This window comes from Chiloscyllium plagiosum, chromosome 9 (assembly GCF_004010195.1).
Source record: "Chiloscyllium plagiosum isolate BGI_BamShark_2017 chromosome 9, ASM401019v2, whole genome shotgun sequence".
Classification (NCBI taxonomy): Eukaryota; Metazoa; Chordata; class Chondrichthyes; order Orectolobiformes; family Hemiscylliidae; genus Chiloscyllium; species Chiloscyllium plagiosum.
The window spans coordinates 11,007,831-11,028,843 of NC_057718.1; the positions used below are offsets into that span (position 1 = coordinate 11,007,831).

The 21,013-nt window shown below is 41.4% G+C and overlaps 1 protein-coding gene across 1 annotated transcript in view; it reads left to right on the forward strand.

The window, feature by feature from the left end:
• The window catches only part of ints9 (integrator complex subunit 9), a 36,015-nt gene extending 22,386 nt beyond the window's left edge, over positions 1-13,629 (forward strand). The window contains exons 8-17 of the mRNA XM_043695373.1: positions 193-327; positions 1,016-1,127; positions 3,201-3,381; positions 3,798-3,858; positions 4,863-5,034; positions 5,400-5,524; positions 6,686-6,853; positions 7,788-7,886; positions 9,199-9,336; positions 11,770-13,629. Of these exons, the coding sequence (XP_043551308.1) occupies positions 193-327; positions 1,016-1,127; positions 3,201-3,381; positions 3,798-3,858; positions 4,863-5,034; positions 5,400-5,524; positions 6,686-6,853; positions 7,788-7,886; positions 9,199-9,336; positions 11,770-11,946 (1,368 nt within the window). The 3' untranslated portion in view covers positions 11,947-13,629. The remainder of the gene's footprint in view (positions 1-192; positions 328-1,015; positions 1,128-3,200; positions 3,382-3,797; positions 3,859-4,862; positions 5,035-5,399; positions 5,525-6,685; positions 6,854-7,787; positions 7,887-9,198; positions 9,337-11,769) is intronic.
• Positions 13,630-21,013: the final 7,384 nt, after the last annotated feature.

A 21,013-nucleotide genomic window follows, 5' to 3' on the forward strand; every position in this document is an offset into this window, starting at 1 on the left:
ATTGGCCCATTTGGTCCAGATCCTGTTGTAATCTGAGGTAACCCTCTTCGCTGTCCACTACACCTCCAATTTTGGTGTCATCTGCAAACTTACTAACTGTACCTCTTATGCTTGCATCCAAATCATTTATGTAAATGACAAAAAGCTGTTTATGCTGTTAATTGAGTTCTGTTCTTTTCTGTGGAATATCAGGAGCTTTTCGGTGCAGTACAGATCACTCCACTCAGCTCAGGCTACTGTTTGGGCAGCTCCAATTGGATCATCCAGTCGCACTACGAGAAAGTGGCTTATGTGTCTGGATCCTCATTGCTCACCACACACCCACAGGTAACTACCTCCTCCGTCACTGGTCCCTTCTCATTAGTGGGACAGTGATGCTGTAATGGGAATGTCGCTAGACCAATAATCCAGAGGCCCAGACTAATGTTTTGGTGAGATAGGTTCTGTTAAACGGAATTTAAATTCAGTTAATAGATCTGGAATTGAAAGCTAGTCTCAATGATGGTGAGCATGTAGCTATCGTTGATTACCATAAAAACCAACCTGGTGCACAAATGTCTTTTAGGAAAGGTAACCTGCCATCCTTACCCAGTCTTGTTTACATGTGACTTCAGACCCACAGCAATGTGGTTGACTAATAGTTGACCTCTTAAATGGCTGAGCACGCCACTCCATTCCAAGATAAGTTGGGATTGTCAACAAATGTTGGTCTTGCTGGTGATGCCCACTGGGGGAGAAAAAAATGACTTATGCAGCACCTTTAACACATCAAAACATCTCAAGACGCTTAACAGGAGCTTTACCCTCTTGTGACACCAAGCTGATGAAGGAAAGATGGCCAAAAGCTGCTTTAGAGAAGTGAGTTTTAAAGAGCACTTAAAGGAAATAAACAACAGGAAATATTAGTAAATGGGAGGAAAAGTTAAGAACTCATGCTAGTTCTCAATGTTGATCTACAGCTGTTTCAAGAAGGAAGAAAATTTGATTAAAAAAGAACAAATATGTTTTATTTCAGCCCATGGAGCAAACCTCCCTGAAAAATAGTGATGTCCTCATCCTGACTGGACTGACGCAGATTCCGACCGCTAATCCTGATGGCATGTTGGGTGAATTCTGCAGTAACCTAGGTAACAGACTCGGAAGAAGGTTTGTTAAGATCCAGGACCTCATGTTGCTCAGTCCTGTGCTTCCCTGGAGTGTGTTTTGTTTTTAAGCCCTCTCTGTTGGAAATGTACGTAGAACATAGAACAGTACAACACAGTACAGGTCCTTCAGCCCTCAATGTTGTGCCGGCCTTTTATCCTACTCTAAAATATGACTAATCTACATATCCTTCATTTTCCTATCTTCCATGTGCCTATCCAAGAGTCGCTTAAATGTCCCTAATATATCTGACTCTGCTACCACTGCTGGCAGTGCATTGTATGCACCCACCCACTCTGCGTGAAGAACCTACCTCTGACATCTCCCTTAAACTTTCCTCCACTTACCTTAAAATTATGTCCCCTCATCTCTAACTATCCACTCTATCTATGCCTCTCAACATCTTGTACATCTCTATCAAGTCACCTCTCATCCTTCTTCACTCCAATGAGAAAAGCTCTCGCTCCTTCAAACTTTCTTCATAAGACATGCCATCCTGTCCAGGCAGCATCCTGGTAAATCTCCTCTGCACCCTCTCTAAAGCTTCCACATATTTCCTGTGATGAGGCGACTAGAACTGAAAACAATATTCCAAGTGTGGTCTAACCAGGGCTCTATAGAGCTGCAGCATAACCTTGTGGCTCTTAAACTCAATCCCCCTGCTAATGAAAGCCAACACACCATATGCCTTCTTAACAACTCTATCAACTTTGGTAGCAGCTTTGAGGGAGCTATGGACATGGACCTCAAGATGCCTCTGTTCCTCCACATTGCCAAGAATACTGCCTTTCACCGTATCATCTGCACTCAAATTCGACCTTCCAAAGTGAATTACTTCACACTTTTCCAGGTGGAATGCCATCTGCCACTTATCATCTCAAGATCAATGTTATATTTGGAAGCATCTTCAAAGTTGGGCTTGCTTAGTACAGTGGGTTTGTCCTTCTGTCCTCAAGTGAAACTGATGTCTCTGTTCAACTCACAGTAAAATGCTGTGAATGCTGGAAGTCTGACAAAGGGGGCAAAAAGAGTTATCTTTCCAGTGTGGAAGCAGGCCATTTGGCCCATCAATTCCACACTGACCCTCTGAAGAGCATCCAACGCAGATCCACCACCCCTTTCTATTCGTGTGTCCTTCCATTTCCCATGGCTAATCCACCTAACGTACACATCTCTTGATACTATGGGCAATTTCCCGTGGCCAATCCACCTAACCTGCACATCTTTGGGCTGTGGGAGGAAACTGGAGCATCCAGAGGAAACTCACCCAGGGAGAATGTGCAGACTTGATACAGACACTCACCCAAGGGTGGAATTGAACCTGGATCCCTAGTGCTGTGAGGCAGCTTTGCTAACCACTGTGCCTCCCACAGGTCATGTCACATGTCACAGAAGTATTATAATGAAGACCCTTCACACCCGTGCTGACCCTCCTGAGGAGTGATTTGTGTCCTACTGACCCTGTTCGCTCGACATCTATCTTACATTCCAGCTCTTCAAATGTTCAGAAAATGTAGAAAATATTGTGCATAAAAGGAGGCCACTATGTCTGTGCTGACTGGAAAACAAGCTAACCAGCCTGCTCCTATTTACCAGCACTTGGTCTGTATTCCCAAAGATTACAGAACTACAGGTGCACATCTAGGCATCTTTTCAATGAGTCATCTTCTAGGTGAAAAAGCCTTTCTTTAACGCCCCTGCAATCCTTCTACCAAACATCTTAAATGATGCTGCCTAGTCACTAGCCTCTGTGCTGAAGGAAATAGGTCCTTCCCATTCACTATATCCAGGCCTCTCACAAACCTGTACACATCACTCAGGTTCACCCTCACCTCGCTCTGTTGTAAACCTGACGATCACAGAAGAAAGAATGTTTGCACATTTTAATAAAAAAAAGGCCAAGTAATTTAAAAAACAGTATCAACTTTTGTATCCCTTCTCAAGCTTTTGCCGTTGGTGGAAACTCACAGAGCAGCATTATCCAGCCTTGCTGGTGAGGAAGACAAAATCTTTCCAATCTAAAAGCCTTGTGCGGGTTTTACTTTATTTGCCCTCAGCTGTGACTGTCCGAAGTGGTGGGAATGTCCTGGTTCCATGCTACCCCTCAGGAGTAATTTACGACCTTCTGGAATGTCTGTATCAGTACATCGACTCAGCCGGACTCTCCACTATCCCATTTTATTTCATCTCTCCTGTGGCCAACAGCTCGCTGGAGTTTTCCCAGATCTTTGCAGAGTGGTGAGTGTGTGACAACTGTCGATTTCATGAACTGAGTGCTCAAAGGTGTCCATTTCATTGTTGACACTAGGAAAGACAATTGTTATGCATCCTTGCAGGTTTTTGGTGTGACATTTGGGACCACTTGCACCTAGCCAGTCAACATCCTGTGTGTCAGGCCAAAGTCACTTTTATTTCCAGTATTGTATTTAGCTGAATTCAGATTCTCAGGTTGGTCAGATAGCAAGTGTTGAATTCAAATTCTAATGTAAATCGACTATCATCACCATTTTAGTCATGTCTGTAAGTATAAGGCTTAGTATGTGACCTTGTCATTTTTTTTAACTGTTTGATGATATTATCTTGTTATGACTCTGATCTCTGAATTGTTTCACTTTTCTCTCTTTTCTCCTTGCCCCCACCCACTTTCACTTAAGGCTTTGTCACAACAAACAATCCAAAGTCTACTTGCCGGAGCCACCATTCCCGCATGCAGAGGTAATGAAAATGTCAGAAGTATTTTGAGGCTGTATTGTTTAGTGCTGCTTCTGTGGGCGGCACGGTGGCACAGTGGTTAGCACTGCTGCCTCACAGCGCCTGTAGACCTGGGTTCAGTTCCCGCCTCAGGCGACTGACTGTGTGGAGTTTGCACGTTCTCCCCGTGTCTGCGTGGGTTTCCTCCGGGTGCTCCGGTTTCCTCCTACTGTCCAAAGATGTGCAGGTCAGGTGAATTGGCCATGCTAAATTGCCCGTAGTGTTAGGTAAGGGGCAAATGTAGGGGTATGGGTGGGTTGCGCTTCGGCGGGTCGGTGTGGACTTGTTGGGCTGAAGGGCTTGTTTCCACACTGTAATGTAATCTAATCTAATCTAATTATGAAGCACAGAGTTACACAGCGCAGTTACTGACTTTGGTATCTATGTTTCTGAAGTATTGTGTATCTGCACATGACCAACACGATGGAAAAGAGACCCACGTTTTGGCTGCTTCTAGTCTGTTTGAATGTGATATTATTGAGCATTAAGTCACTATGGTGGTTTGTTAATTGATGTGGATGGTGTAAATGTTCAAGTGTGCACCCCTAGGCAAAGGTGGCTATGAAATGACCCAGTGCTGAATTTTGAGATTTTCAGATCATTGCATTCTATTACATGTCAAACTGTTGCGGTTTTTAATTATTTTCCCCACAACTTGCTGTGACATTCCCCTCAACCCTCTGTGCCTCCTGTCCCAACCTTAGCCACTTTATTTTGGGTAAATGCTTAGCAGAAAACCTAAGTTGCTTCTTCGCCTGAGAGGGAGCAACAGAGTATTTTCAGGGTGTTGTCCTGTGTAGAACTTGGGAGTAAGTCAACAGCTCATCCTCAAGGCTATGATGGGGAGTAGAAGAGAATTTGTTCAGTGCTTTGAAGCTGCTGAAACTTTCCAGCTTCTTTCCAGCTTGGCTGACAGTTGCTAATTGTACTCTTTACTCTCTCCTTTCCTGTCTCGATTTTGGTTTCAGCTGATTTTGACCAATAAATTGAAGCACTATCCCAGTATACATGGGGAATTCAGCAATGACTTCAAGCAGCCATGCGTGGTATTTACAGGCCATCCCTCCCTACGATATGGGGATGTTGTTCACTTCCTGGAGCTGTGGGGAAAATCCAGCCTAAACACCATCATTTTCACAGGTAACTGAACTATTCCCAGTTGAAAATGGAAGGAAGGATGAATGGTGTAGCGTTGGAAGGCACATTGTTAGTGGGCACATCATCTGTCTTTCCAGAGAAATGTTAAACCAAGGTCTTAGCTGACCCGTCGGCTGGGACATAAATGATCCTATGTGCAAAAAATATAGTACAGCTTCATTTTCCATCACAGGCACCATTTATCAAGTATGAGAAAATCTGCCTTTTAAATAAAGAAAACTTGTATTGCGAAAGGAATTTCGGATTAGCCATGATCCTATTGAATGGCAGAACAGGCTCAAGAGGCCAAACGGCCTACTCCTGCCCCTATTTCTTATGGTAATCAATTGCATCTGATTTCCTTCCAGAACCGGATTTCTCCTACCTTGATGCTTTGGCACCATACCAGCCACTGGCTATGAAATGTGTTTACTGCCCAATTGACACTCGATTAAACTTCATCCAAGTTTCAAAATTATTGAAGGAGGTTCAGGTATGATAGATAGCGGAAGGGGTCATTTTTGTCTTTTTGGTCAGGAGGGAGAAGATGACATGTGGGGAATGTCATTGGGCTAGCAATCTGGTGGCCCAGGCTAATGCCCTGGGGACATGGTAACACATCCAATCACAGCAGCTGATGGAATTTAAATTAAATTAATAAATCTGGAATATAAAGCCAGTCTCAATAGTGACCATAAAACTATTGTCGATTATCATAAAAGTCCATCTGGTTCGTGATTTTTAAAAAAAAAATTCATTCACAGAATATGGATGTCATTGGCCAGGCTAGTGTTTATTGTTCATCCCTAATTGCCCAAGAGGGCAGTTGAATGTCAACCACGTTGCTCTTGTTATAGAGTCACATGTAGGCCAGACTGGGTAAGGATGGCAGATTTCCTTCCCTAAAGGACTGTTGTGAACCTTATTGAAGAATGAAATTTGATATCCTTGTCCAGTCTGGTTTACATGATTCCTAACCCACAAGAATTTGGTTGACTATCCTCTGAAATGGGATGTAAGCGACTCATTTTCAGGGCAATTATAGATGGGCAACAAATGCGGCCCTTGCCAAATAAAATCTAAAATAAATTGTTGCCATTATATTTATTATCTTAATGTTTTGTAAATCGTGTGATGTAGCATATTAGACCAAAGATATCGCACAATCTTCACGTGGAATGTTGTCTGATGAATTGTCAAATACGGAGTTACTTTCATTTTGCAAAATAGGCGCAGACAAAGTTAGCCAATCCGTGCTCCTCCGTTTCTGAAATGATCTTTAAAAGGAGTTTTACTTCCTTATTTTTTGTTTCCAGCATGCCCCTGGCTGATCTATGACTCTTTGCAAAAGCATCAATACCATAAAGAATGAAGTCTGTGATTACAAATTTAGATATATTTTCTGAAACCATGTATTGTGAGGCGAGAGTCACTTAGCATTGCCTTACCTTGAGAGGAAATTTGCAGTGGCATTTTATCATGGTAGAACTTAGAGAAATGTGAAGATCAACCAGCCACAAAGGTGACCAGATGGCTTTTTTTTTTGTTCCCAAACCTATACTGTCAGTGCATGTCAGGATATGGGGTTAATCAGTGAAATATTGTTTAGCATTTTCACCCAAACCTGTCAACACTCCACATTTTGGTTTTCCAGCCATTGCATGTTGTGTGTCCGGAACAATATACTCAACCTCCACCTGCCCAGTCGCACCGCACCGATCTGATGATTGACTGCCAGCCCCCGCCAATGGCCTACCGGAGGGCTGAAGTGCTGACCCTCCCCTTCAAAAGGCGCTATGAGAAGATTGAGCTCATGCCTGATGTAAGTGAGGGGCTTTTTTTATCTATTGGTGCAGTTATACTGATTCACTATGGAGGAGAAAGTGAGGTCTGCAGATGGGGATTCTGTTACAGGCCCGAAACGTCCTGAAGAAGGGCCTGTGCCCGAAACGTCGAATCTCCTGTTCCCTGGATGCTGCCTGACCTGCTGTGCTGTTCCAGCAATAAAGTTTCAACTACTGATTCACTATGTTTGTTTTACTTTTGATTCTCCTTCATCCCTCACTCTCATTCCCTCAAACTTAACACTATTGTGAGGATGAGTTGGACTCTCCCTCAAACTTGTATTGAAAACTGACATCAGACAGGATCTGAGAACTTTGCTGGAAAACAGCGACGAAGATTAGAAAACCTAACACAATGGATGGACAAGAACTGTGCTGGGAGAGAAAAGACAGCCTCTTGCCACTGCAGATTTAAATGATGTGTGGCACATTTTACTTTAGTACTTTGCAGGGAGGATGGGTTAAATGCTTGATTCCCAAGACACTACTTTGGGGAGTTTTTTTTTTCCAAGGTTTGCACACTTAGAAAATAAATAATAGTCAGATGTGCTGTCCTTCAAAGTGGTACCATTTTCCCTCTTCTGTTCGACATAAAAGATCCCATGACACAATTTTGAAGAAGAGGAGGGGGATTTCTTCCCTCAATTTCGTGGCCAATATTTATCTCATAAACCAGCATGACTAAAATAGAAGGCCTGGTCATTATTGCTGTTATGACAGCTTGTTGTGTGTGCATCTTGCTTCCTGCATTTCTGATACAGCAGTGACTACACTTCATTCAAAACGTGAATGTACTTTGTTGGCCATAAAGCACTTGGAGACATCAAGTGCTTATGAAAGGCACCATATGAATCCAAGATTTGTCGTTCTTTCCCTGGTTTTAAGTCGGCTTCTACCATTATTGTTTTACAGCTTGCTGAGTCCCTGGTGCCTTCAGAGATAAAACCTGGCATCTCTATGGCGACCGTGTCTGCAGTACTTCAGACCAAAGACAATAAGCACATTCTACAGGTCAGTCATGAAGTTGCACTAGCCTTGTAGACTTGGATTTATTTTCCACAATTTCACTTAACCTAGTTAAATAATTGATGCCAGTAGGGCTACATGCGGAAGCACCACAGGATAGGATGTTGTCGGCTTTACCTCCCTCTATCTCTGTGTCCGGACCGGCCTGCCCTGCCCAAACCCCAGGCAGAAACCTTTGGCATGGTTAACTGCTCACGTAAGTGTTCACGTACATTTTCCATAGCTAGTACAGTTCAGGTGTACGTGAACGATTCCATGGCATAAAATAAGAGGAAGGAGTTCATCAGATGTTCTGGGCAACATTAGTTTTCATTCGGCATAATTAAAACAAGCGGTCTGAGCATTACTGCTGTGGGATCTTGCTGTGCTCAAGCATATTCAATGTTTCCATACATTACAGCAGTAATACTACAAAGAAAAAATCATTGACTTTCAAGTACATCGGACTTTCCTAACCTTGCAAAATGCAAGATTTTCTTTTGTGGGATGTGGGCATGTCTGGCTGGGTCACCATTTATTGTTCATCTCCTAACCATCTAGAGGCTGTTGCTGTGAGCCTAGTGTTGTGTATAGGCCAGTTCAAGTAAGGGTGAGCAGATTTTATTCTATGAAAATGCTAGTGAACCAGATGGACGACAATCAGCGGTGATTGCATGATTGCCATTCAGCCAGATTTTTATTGCAGACTTTGAATTTAAATTTCACCATCTCCATCAAACCCATGTTCCCCAGAGCATTAGCCTTAGGTTCTGGAAGATGGGTCACCTATTTCAATGTTACCTATGCTTTCTCTGCACAGATGTTGCCAGTCGTGCTGAGTTCTCCAGTTTCTGTTTTTTTTCTGGATTACCAGTTCAGTGGTCTTACCACTGTACCATCACCTCTGACAATTGATTCTCTTTCTTTCTACCTCCATCTCACTTCTTTCCATTAATCAGCATGTGTCTTTGGTGAATTATCAATAAAGCACTCAAAAATACAAGCCTGTCCACTGGCTAGTACACCCAGAAATCACATTTAAAGTCCATTTGATCCTGGAAGAAGGGTCACTGGACTCAAAACATGAGCTCTGCTTTCTTTCCACAGATGCTGCCAAACCTGCTAAGTTTCTCCAGCAATTTCTGTTTTTGGTTCTGAAGTGAAGCCACTTCACTTTGTGACTGATTTCTTCTTTCAGAGGATTGTATACTATATACACTGTCCCTTAAAGCAGTGGAATAAAGTATTGAGTAACTCTTAGTTGCTTCATTATGTTTTTGTTAAATACATTGTGATATTCCAATCTTCTCCCTCGCAGTCACTCCCAAAGTCAATGCAGCCACAAACTGGCAAGAAGAGGAAGCGGGCAAACGATGATACTCCTGAATTCAAGCCTCCCAAACCACTACTGTGTGGATCGATCACCATTGAACAATTTGTACAGAGCCTAGAGAAGGTAAGTATCCATGATGCTTTCTGAAACAATTCTGCTATCCTGGGATATCCCAAATCCTCTGCTTCATCAGTGGTAGCCATGTCTTCAGCTGCCAAGGCCTGAAACTCTGGAATTCCTGCCCTAAGCCTTTCCACCTCTTCATTCTATCTTTAAAACACTGCTTATGGCGCAGCTTCCCAAATGTTATCCTTGTGTGACTCCACTTTAAATACCTTCAGCTTTGTATGATGCCAAGGTATGATCCCAAAATTTGCTGTTGAGTGGGGGATAAGAAGGAAAGGCTTCACAGATGTTAAGGTAGAGATACATGCATTAAGAGAGTTCATGAAAAGTCAGGATTCCACAAAATAGAAAACCACAGCTTTCTGGGGGTTAATGCCACTGGTCTAGTTATGCAGAGTCCAACGCTTTTGCTGTGGGGCCAACCACAACAGCTCGTGGAATTTGAATTCAGTTAATAAAGACCTGAAATTGAAAGCCAGTCTTTGAAATGGTACCATTAAATTACATCACTTATGCTTTGGGGAAGGAAATCTGCCTCCCTTGCCTAGTGTGTGACCTACCTGTATCTCCAGGCCCACAGCATTCAGTTGAGTCTTAACTGCCCTCTGAAATGTTCAAACCAGCCATTCAGGGAAGGACAACAAATGCTGGCCTTGTCAGTGAGGCTGATATCCCAAGAAAGACTATAAAATAAACGACGACTTAAAGGGACCTCTTAGCTGATAGAAATGAGTTTGAGCTGGTTGCACCCGGTGTTGTCTTGGAACTCGTGACCCTACTTGGGCTCATGAGCCACAATTTGGGAATTCTTGGTTTAACACTAACTTCAAGCTTTTTAATCACCTTTACTAATATTCACTCATATGGCTTGGGTTTAAATTAGGCTGTTATGCATGTTGCTTTTAAGTGTTTTGGATCATTTCAGTTTATTAAAGAGGCTCTGTAATGCACCTTGTTGTTGAACCTCTTAGATGCACTGAATATATCAAAATTAAGTGATTGTGAAGTCAAGATGATGGTATCTTCAGAGGATAGTAACCCTGATACTTTGCAATTGATAAATTGAATCATTGTGACTAAAGGAGTTGTATCTTTTTCACCCAAATGAGGTAAAACACCCTGCCTCCCCTCGCTTCTTATGAGTGTTGCACATAGAATTGTGAAAGTGGAGAATGAGGCGACTTAGCCCATTGTGTCTGCACCAGCTCTCTGCATGATCATCACAACTAAGTGTCAATCTCTTGCCTTTTCCCTGTAACCTGTCTTATTGTTTCTATTCAGATAATTACCCAATGTTCTCATGAATGCCTCGATTGAACCTTTCTCTACCACACTTCTAGCAGTGTGTTCAATTGTACCCAAACTACTCACTATCGTCACATTTTTGTTTCTTTTGCCAATTGCTTTTAATCTGTACCTTCCTTTTCTCAATCGTTTTATGACTGGGAACAGTTTCTCTCTATCTAGTGTGTCCAGAACCCTCATGATTTTGAGAATTTCTATCAAATCTCCTCTCAATCTTCTTTTTAAGGAAAACAGTCCCGACTTCTCCACCCTATCTTCATCTGAAATTTCTCATCTGGAACCATTCTTGTAAACCTCTTTTGCACTCTCTCTGATGTATTCACATCCTTCCTGAAGTGTGGTGCCCAGAACTAGATACAGTATTCCACCTGAGGTCTAACTAGTGTTGTATACAAGTAATCCTTCAGATTAGAATTTTCCCCAGATGTCACCATATTATCTTTTAAGTATTTTTAAAGTATCTACAAATATCAAAGATTCTTTTGACCATGCATATATACATTGTGGAGTCTCTCAAATACGTAAAATTCTCTGGTATGGCAAATGGTTGAGGGAGCACTCATTGTGATCATGCTATCTTTCTCCAGAGTCAGACTGTAAGATATAGGAGCAGAATTAGGTCATTCAGCCCATCGAGTCTGCTCCACCATTTGATAGTAGCTGATGTGGTTCTCAACCTCATTTTCCCGATAATCCTTAATCCCCTTACTAATCAAGAATCTGTCTATCTCTGTCTTGAACTCAATGACTTGGCTTCCACAGCCCTCTGAGTTCCATTGATTCACCACCCTCTGGCTGAGGCGGATTATCAGAAGGAGCCACTTTCCTAGCTCTGATTATGATGTTCATTAGGTTCTGGAGTGAGCACAGCTTTTTTTTTGAGGTAATCTTTATTTTCTCATTGTTTCTCTCACCTTGTGAACACCAGTGAGTGATTTGGTCCTGAGGAAGCTAATGAGCAGAGAGGTTTTCAATCCATATTTCCACTCCTGTGACATAAGACAAAGATACTCCCAAAACAATGTGCCACATGTCTGTTGTTGTTTATAAGTAGCATTTTAGTTAAGAAGCAATTGGATGCACCCTTCCCTGCTGTCAGTAACTTGTCCTCTCATTTCTCTGCAGCATGGCATCACAGATGTCAAGGTTGAGGACACACCAGAGGGACACATTGTCCACCTTCAGTCTGAAGACACCTTAGTCCAAATTGAAGAAGATTCCACTCATATTATTTGCGACAACAATGAGCCACTTCGCACCAAGCTCCGTGACTTAGTCCTCAAATTTCTACAAAAGCTGTGAGAGTGGTTTTGACTTTTTTGTGACTATTTTTAGCAGCTTGTGCATTTTGGACTCGCTGACCGGAGCATAATATAAATGGTTGTTAAAGGATACTGTGCTCTGTCATAGGAGTAGGTCATTCAGCCCCTCAAGTCTGTTGTACCATTTATTAAGATCATGGGTGTTCTATATCTTCATCTTGCTTATGTTACACTTAATAACCTCACCTATCAAAAATCTATCAAACTTAGTTTTGCAATTTTCAATCGACTATCTAATCTCAATAGTCTTTGGAGAGTTCTCAATTTTAACCTCCAATGAACAATTTTCTGACATTACTCCTGAACAGCTAAGCTCATGTTTTAAGACCGTGCTAACTTTGTTTTGGAATCAAGTACCAAAGGAAACATTTCCTTTTTCTTTTTTGCTTTCTCTGTTCCTCTTGCTCGTTTTCTGTCTCCCTCTCTGTCTCTCTGTCTCTCTCTCTCTTCAATACCAAAACCATTAATCATTGCAAGTATTGTGCGAGGTAATCTCAAATAGAGCAACCCTTGATCTCTATTCACGGACACACATAAACAGACGCTGACAAAATGGCAAGTGTGAAGCTTGGAGCATTTAAAACCTTCACCTTGACATTCAGGCTAGATAAAAGCTTTGATCTCATTCCCTGACCACGCACATAGAGTTTGAAGTATTACGAGTGAAAGGGGAGGAGTTAATCAATTGATAGCATAATGCTGATGTTGGCTGTGACTGAGTTGGTAACCCTTTTGATTGATTCAGAAAGTTGTGGAGTTTAATTCCCCCTGCAGAGACTACAGAAAAATGTAGACTGATGCTTCAGTGCTGTACTGAGTGAGTGCAGCACTATCAGAAGGGCTGACCTTTTGATTAAACATTAAACCAAGACCCATCAGCCTTTTCAGGTGCACATAAAAAGTACAAGGACAGAGTTCAGAAAAAGAACAGGGGAGTTCTTCCTGGTAATGAAACCAATACTTAATCGTCAATCAATAACAGTATTTGGACAGTTTCCATTTACTCGTCGTGGGAGCTTGTTCTGTGAAAATTAGCTGGTGACCATCAAAACTATTTGATTGACCGAAAACTTCTTTGAGCCATCCTGTGATGGTGAAAAGACCTATGTTCATGTCACTGAACTTCCAAGTCCTTGATGTGTGATAGATTCCGTAAAGGAGACTAATTGAGCATGACATTTCCACCACAAACCTGTTAAAAATGGTTTCCAGTTGATTTTCCAGGCAACCCTATTTGCGATGTCTGTTTTGTGAAACCTTCAATGGAAATCATTTGGTGGGGGACTGTTTTTTTGCTCCTCACTGGTTTTCACATAGCATCCATTAGAAAAAAAAATCAATATTCCAGCAGAATCCGAAGTGTAAGATCTGGCATTGCTCTGGGTTTGTTTTCATCCAAGCCTCAAAGTGCTTTGCATATTGTATTGATCACTGAATATTGGAGTGCATTACATCCATCAATCTAATAGGCATCAACACAAATGTAATTAGCAGGTGTCCTTTTTGACATTTCTGCATGTACTAATTGATTGTTTTATGAGGATTTTTATATTTTGTTTCAAGTGTAAAAAATTGTTTTAAATGAAAATGTATATTTGTAACACCACTATCAGAAAACCAAGTAGGGAGGAATTGCGAGAATAAAAGCTCACTTTGAAAGGTACTGAATGAGGAGGAACCTTTTATAATGGTTTATAACATGTGGATACAAAAGGTGAATTCAGACATTGGCTTTCAGTGAAACAACAATAGCTGGACTAGCAGAAAGGGGTAGAAACGGGTGAAGCCAGACCTGTTTCTTTCAGTAAAGCTTGACTCATGCTTTGAATGGATGATGGTGAAAACTCTGGCATAATTCTTCACTCCATGCTCAACCATTACAGATAATCAGTTAAGTCCCCTCTGTAGTATTGTTTTCTATCCTGAGCACCAGACTTTGGGGCAATGTCAAAGCCTTTGGAGATAATGCAGTGGAGATTTACTAGGATGGTATCAGGGATGGATGGACTCCAACTTTGACAAGAAGCTTGAGGAGCAAGGATTACTGAACATTTTATAAGTGCCTTTTATATTGCTTGTTCACAGCTGAAAATTCAAAGGTCACTGTACCTCCTCCCTTACTGATTGATTTATGGTGCATAAAGATCTTTTTCCCACTAATGGCATAGAACAAAAACATTTATCTGAGATCTCTGCTCTAATCACCAACACGTGTGGCATTCCTCCCAAGCAATGTAATCTTGGATTTTTAGTTAATCAAAGTACTGATTGTTAAGTAACATTTATAGCAGTTCACTCCTCCTGTGTAACTTTGCAAATAACATCATTAATTTGGATTGGTTCACCCTTTCCATGATTGAAATTGGAAAACATTCATGAGGTTAGCCAGCATCCATACAGAAGAGAAAGTTAGTGTTTCAGGTTGATCCTGTTATCGCTGACCTTTGTTCACAAGGGAACAAGTTTGTGCAAGGTGTGCCATATATTTGAACAAAAATGAGAAACATCGTGACTTTTAGTAATTAAAAATCTGTGTGGTAGAACCAGGACTATTTTAACTCTTGGAAATGGAACTATGAGCTGCTTTCAGAAATACTTGTGAAATAATTGAGATTATTTTGTTTATTTTAGACCCATTCCCTCATTTTGTTCTCTGCCTCCCTTCTGACTGCATGTTATTATCAAAGTATTACTCTGAGGCATTTGGTTGTTACCAAAGCAGACGGAATATCAAATGGTTTGTTATCTGCATTTTGAAATGCTTTTTTCGGATAGTGTGACATTCTGAAGGGATTCTTTGCAAAAATGCACTACGTATGAGAAATTTCACAACAAATAAGCTAGCCTTAAGTTTTCAATGTTTGGATACACAAAGGCATTCTTTAAAGAGACTATCAAAGCTGTTTGTTAATCGCTCCTACGTAGAAATGGCAATGCACCACAAGATGAAATTGAGCCAGTTATCATGCTTCCCCCACTAAATCCCACTCTATATGCAGGATTGGAAAGAACCTTCCACTGGAATTGTGATGGACATAAATGTTCTGGTGAGATAAAACAGTTGCCATACAGAAAACAAAATAGAAGTGGCTATAAAACCAAATAATCTAATCGATAATTTGTTATTTTACATAACTGATGCAGATGTTGATCCTTTACCACCTTGCGGAAATTTTCTGGTTTTGAGAAATTGGAGTTTCATCATCACTGTGACTGTCATATATGGAATGTGGAAAGGCCAAGTAACCCATTGGTACTGTCCTCCCACCACTTTCCTTGCCCTATGACCTTGTATAGTTTGGCCTAAATGGCTTCTGCACCTAATTACATGTTCTCCTGATCAAACATTTTGCAGATTCTGCCCCTTAAATCAATTTGAAGTAGTAATTTCATTACCCTTTAACATCTCAACACCACTGACATATCGGGTGACAGAGATTTGATAAATGATACATCATTCACCCACTTAAGCCCAGAAGTCATCCTTCTATCTAATGTTTGACATTTTGGGTATGAACTCTTGTACAAAAGACTGTCTCAAGCATTCTGTACTGTAGATTTCCAGCACTCATTTAAGCAGAGAGATAGTTTAATGAATTGAAAATGGAATTATGACTGTGAAAGGTTTCTTATGACCACCATTGTATTGATTGATTCAGACAGGAATGGCCCATGTACTTGTAATGAGTAAAATGGGTATTGTTACGACATGGGGTAAACCCCTCTGCTAATTTAAACCAGCAACACAGAGAAGATTCACCCCATGCTGTAATCTGTTAAAATTCAAGAGGCAAAATCTATCCCAGAGGTCATTATTTAAAGTAAAAATTAACAACTTTATTCTTTAAGTCCAACAGAGAATATTAAAACGAACAACTATTTACAACTCGTTTCTCTTTAATCTATCTTTTACTTCCCACTCTACAATACTAGTCTGATTAAAAGATCACGATTAAGATTTACAAAAAAAATTCAACTTTCAAAACCAGTCAGCTGTCGAATCTTGTCTTTGTATCTTCTTCTGCAGATTTTCCTCTGTCATCTTTTTGATGTTCTGCTGCGCAAACTTCTTATAGACAGGTACCTTTTAGAGAGCTGTTCTGCTGGCAATCTGTACTTGTTGGTGGCTTGGCAGTTCTCCACTCTAGCTGTTCAAAATGTCCCATTTTATACCCCAAAACATCAGATTGTTTCATTGGTTTTAATATTATCAAAACACTAAATTCAAATTTGTTTGGATTCTGGTATCTTGGGGCATAATTTAAACTGATTGGCCGAACTTGAACTTGTTTTTGTGTTCCAAATGCAACACAGCTGTACTATTGGTTTCAGGATCAGTGGTGCTGGAAGAGCACAGCAATTGGTTTCAACCAAGTGTGACATTGTTACCTTGTTGAGAACACTTTGTGCTGTGTCAGGCAGTCCTTGCTAGGTTTTCAACTCTCTTAAAGGTACAGTACCTCTACACCTTCATAACAGTATTTACAAAATTGTTATGTTGCAGCACAAGGTCATTCGGTCCATTATGTCTGCGTGAGCATCATGACTTAGTGCCAATCTCCTACCCTTTCCCCTTAACCTTGCACATAAATGATCAACAAATGCTCTCATGCCTCAATTGAGGTGAAATCCACCAAATTTTCAGGCAGTGCATTCTATACAAAACCACTTCCTACATGAAAACATTTCTTTTCACATCACACTTACTTGTTTTACAAATCCCTTTAAATCCATAGCATCTTGTTCTCGATCCTTTTAAGAGCATAAACTGTTTCTCCTAGTAAACTCATGATTTTGTAAACCTCAATCAAATTTCTTCTTGGCTATCTCTCCAAGGAAAAATGTCCCAACTTCGCCAGTCTACCTCATAACAGAAGTTTTTCAACCGTGGAACATTTCTCAAATCTCTTCTGTACTGTATTCAATGTGTTGATGTCTCCCTTTACAAGACCATAATAGAACCAAATATCACAATGACCCACAAAAGGAGATACTGTTTTGGGCTGATAACCAAATGCTCATTTTATAAGAGACTGTCTTAAAGGAGGAAAGCATGGTAGGGAGGCAGAGGGGTTCAGAGAGGACTTTCAGAGCTGAGGGCCAAAGTACCTGAGGCACCAGTGATGGAGCGATTAAAATTGGGATTCTCGAGAGGCCAGAATTAGAGGAGCACAGATATCTCAAGAGGTGTTGCAGGATATGAGGAGATTACAGAGACAAGGAAAGGCTATGGAGGGAATTGAAAATGATGGAAATTTTAACATGGAAATGTTGCTTGACTAAGAGCCAGTGCAAGTTAACAAGCATTAGGGTGATGGTGAATTTGATGCAAGTTTGAACACAGTTGGCAAAGCTTTGGATTAGCTCAGAGCAGACATGGGAGTGGTAAAGAAGTGGAAATATGTAATCTTAGTGATGATGTAGGTCCCTGGTTAGGGTTAGGGAAATCTCACCTTCTAATTAAATGTGACAACAAGTCTGGTTCAGCTTTAGCCAGCCACAGTGGAGAGGGGTGATGCAGTGCTTGGAAGATTGCGCTGGGGACTGAAGACAATGGTTTTAGTCTTCCCAACACTTGTATTATATTCATGAAGAATTAATTCTGACCTTTCCCCCAAAGTAGAGTGCACAATTTCAAATGACCAGAAGCCTACGATGTGATGATGGATGAGAATTGTCTGGAATTATTTTGTATTGGGTCACTGTGGAACTTTGTAACATTCTTAAAATAGAAATCCATTCTGATGAAGAGTTTCTGGACTCTGAACGTTAAGTCTGCTTTCTTCAAACGGATACTGTGAGATCCGCTGCATTTTTCCAGCGATTTCCGTTTTTGTTTAAAATCTCCAGGATCTGCAGTTCTTTTTTTTTAGATTAGAGATTCCCTACAGTGTGGAAACAGGCCCTTTGGCCCAACAAGTCCACACTGACCCTCCGAAGAGTAACCCACCCATACCCATTTCCCTCTGACTAATGCACCGAAGACTATGGGCAATTTAGCATGGCCAATCCACCTGACCTGCACATCTTTGGACTGTGGGAGGAAACCGGAGCACCCAGAGGAAACCCACGCAGACACAGGGAGAATGTGCAAACTCCACACAGGCAGTCATCCCGTGCTGGAATCGAATATGGGTCACTGGTACTGTGAGGCAATAGTGCTAACCACTGAACCACCACGCCGCCTCTTTCTTTGTTTTATGTAAAATAAAAACTTTTTCCCTTAGGCCTGAAAAACAACATTAACAATAGTGATGTATCATTGCAAAACTGATATTCTGCATCTGTTTGTCAATTTATAACTTTGATGCCCACATAGTTGTGATTGTTGGAATGGTGCCTGATTCGGGTATACTGAAGTGGACTCAGTTGATGGGTTTCTGCATTGAACCCTATCATCCACTAGATGGAAACAGATCATTGTGGCAATAGGACAAGGCAGAAGCTGGAAAACTGGTAATGCTAAAATCAGTTTCAGTGTTGACATATAAACAGAACAAAGAATTGCTGATGCTAGCGATCTGAAGCACACAAAAACATCCTCACACCCTGCTTCCATTCGATTCTTCCAGTTTCTCTTACACATCTGTTCTTATTATGCCACCTTCTGCAAGGGGATCTCAGAAATGTCCACTTTTTTTCCCAACTGAGGATTCCCCCTCCACTCTGGTTGACAGGCCCCTCAGCCATGTTTGAGCCATATCCCACACTTCTGTCCTCACCTCTTCTCTTCCCTCCCACAACAATGGTAGGGTGCCCCAGTCCATACTTTACACTCCATTAGCCTCCCCAATTGACAAACCCCAATCCACTCTTCTGCACTCCCATGGCACCTTCCCATGCAATTGCAGAAGATGCAGCTCTTGCCTTGTTTACTTACATCCCTCCTTGCCATCCAACGCCCCAGTCACACTTTCCAGGTGGAGCAGCAATCTAGTCTTATGTACTGTATGCTGCTCATAAAACATAGACCTGGTGACCACTTTGCAGAACACCTACAAATTGCTGTAAAATGGTCCTGACCTTTCAGTTGCCCGCCACTTCAACACCCCAACTTTGGTCCAGCCAACATTTCTCTCTCAGGCCTACTGCAGTGCTCCACAAGTTGGAAGAGCACCACCTCATCTTCTGCTTGGTTAGCTCAGTTGGTTGGGTGGTTTGTGATGGAAGTAATGCCAGCAGTATCGGTTCAATTCCTGCAATGTCTGAGTTTACCATAAAGGACTGTCCTTCTCAAGCTATCCCCTAGCCTGAGATACGATGACCCTCAGGTTAAACCACTGTTCATTTTTCTCTCACTAATGAGCAAATAGCCCTATTGTACAGTAGGAATATTGCAACTTTATCTGTACCTTTGGGCTGGAAATGAGGGAGAGCTTTACTCTCCCTTGATTCTAAATGGCAGCTGTTATATTTGCTGAGTACATTAATGCAGAAAAAGTATCACTGGCCTGGAAAGATTGATGGGAAGGAGAGTGGACTTCACTAAAAGGAAACAAAGAAAGGTTAGTTCAATTAGAGAACACTTTTTGATGGAGAAAAGGCTTGAGAAAGCAGTTTCAATCACCAAAACAAGGGAAATATGGGAGCTTGGTGGTGACCATGAAACTATCATTAATTGTTGTAAAAGCCAACCTGGTTCACTTTGGGCAGGGAAATCCACTGGCCCTCCACTGATTAGCTGACAGGTGAATCCAAACCCACAACAAAGTGGCTGATTCAAACTGTCCTCAGAAATGGCCCTAGCAAGCCTCTCAGTTCAAGGACAATTACGAATAGGCAACAAATACTGCCCTGGTAGACAAGCAGGAGGCTGGAAGAACACAGCAAGCCAGCTAGCATCAGAAAGTGGAGAAGTCAATGTTTTGGGTGTTTACGCCTGAAACGTTGACTTCTCCACTTGTTGATATTGCCTGGCTTGATGTGTTCTTCCAACCTCCTGCCTGTCTGCCTTGGAATCCAACATCTGCAGTTTTTTTGGTCTCTAGCAACATCCATATCCCATAAAAGGATTTAATTTTTTTTTCTGCTTTTTGTCCCTAGTTCAATAAATACTTTTGTCACTAAAAACAGTTTATTTTTATTTATTCCATTGAAATCATTAATGATTTGGAATACCTCTACTGAATCTCTTTAACTTATGTGCTCTTTAGAAAAGTAATCCCACCTGGATCAGCCATGATCCTATTGAATGGTGGAGCAGGCTTGAGGGGCTGAATGGCCTACTCCTGCTCCTATTTCATATGGTCTTCTCCAGAGTCCATCTTAGATCTAAGATTTTACTTGGTATGTATCCTAATTCCCCTCATTTTTAATGTATTGAGATGTTCCTTTGCATGGATGATATTGCCTTGCTGGCAAAATTATTTGCAGATTCAATCATAATTTCTAACTGAATTTAAGTAGGAAAAGCAGAGGGAGATGTGTTCTCATAGACAAGGCAATTTAAGAAGCCTTTACATATTAGATGGAGCTAACAACATTGACAAATAGTAGATATGAGGGTCTTAAAGCCACCTTTGTGGCACAGAGCCCCCTTACCACCTCTAGAGGTAACATCTCTGAACATGAGTTGGAGATGCCTTGTTGTTCTGGGGTATACAACGTTTAAAAAAAATCACAACACCAGGTTATAGTCCAACAGGTTTAATTGGAAGCACTAGCTTTCAGAGCGCTGCTCCACAACCACCTGTTGAAGGAGCAGTGCTCCGTAAGCTAGTGCTTCCATTTAAACCTGTTGGACTATAACCTGGTGTTGTGTGATTTTTAACTTTGGACATCTCTGACCAGGTTGCTGAAGAAAAAGATATGATAGTCTAAATGGAGAAAGTGAGGTCTGCAGATGCTGGAGATCAGAGCTGAAAATGTGTTGCTGGAAAAGCGCAGCAGGTCAGGCAGCATCCAGGGAACAGGAGAATTGACGTTTCCTTCTTCAGGAATGAGGAAAGTTTGTCCAGCAGGCTAAGATAAAAGGTGGGGAGGAGGGACTTGGGGGAGGGGTGTCAGAAATGCGATAGGTGGAAAGAGGTCAAGGTGAGGGTGATAGG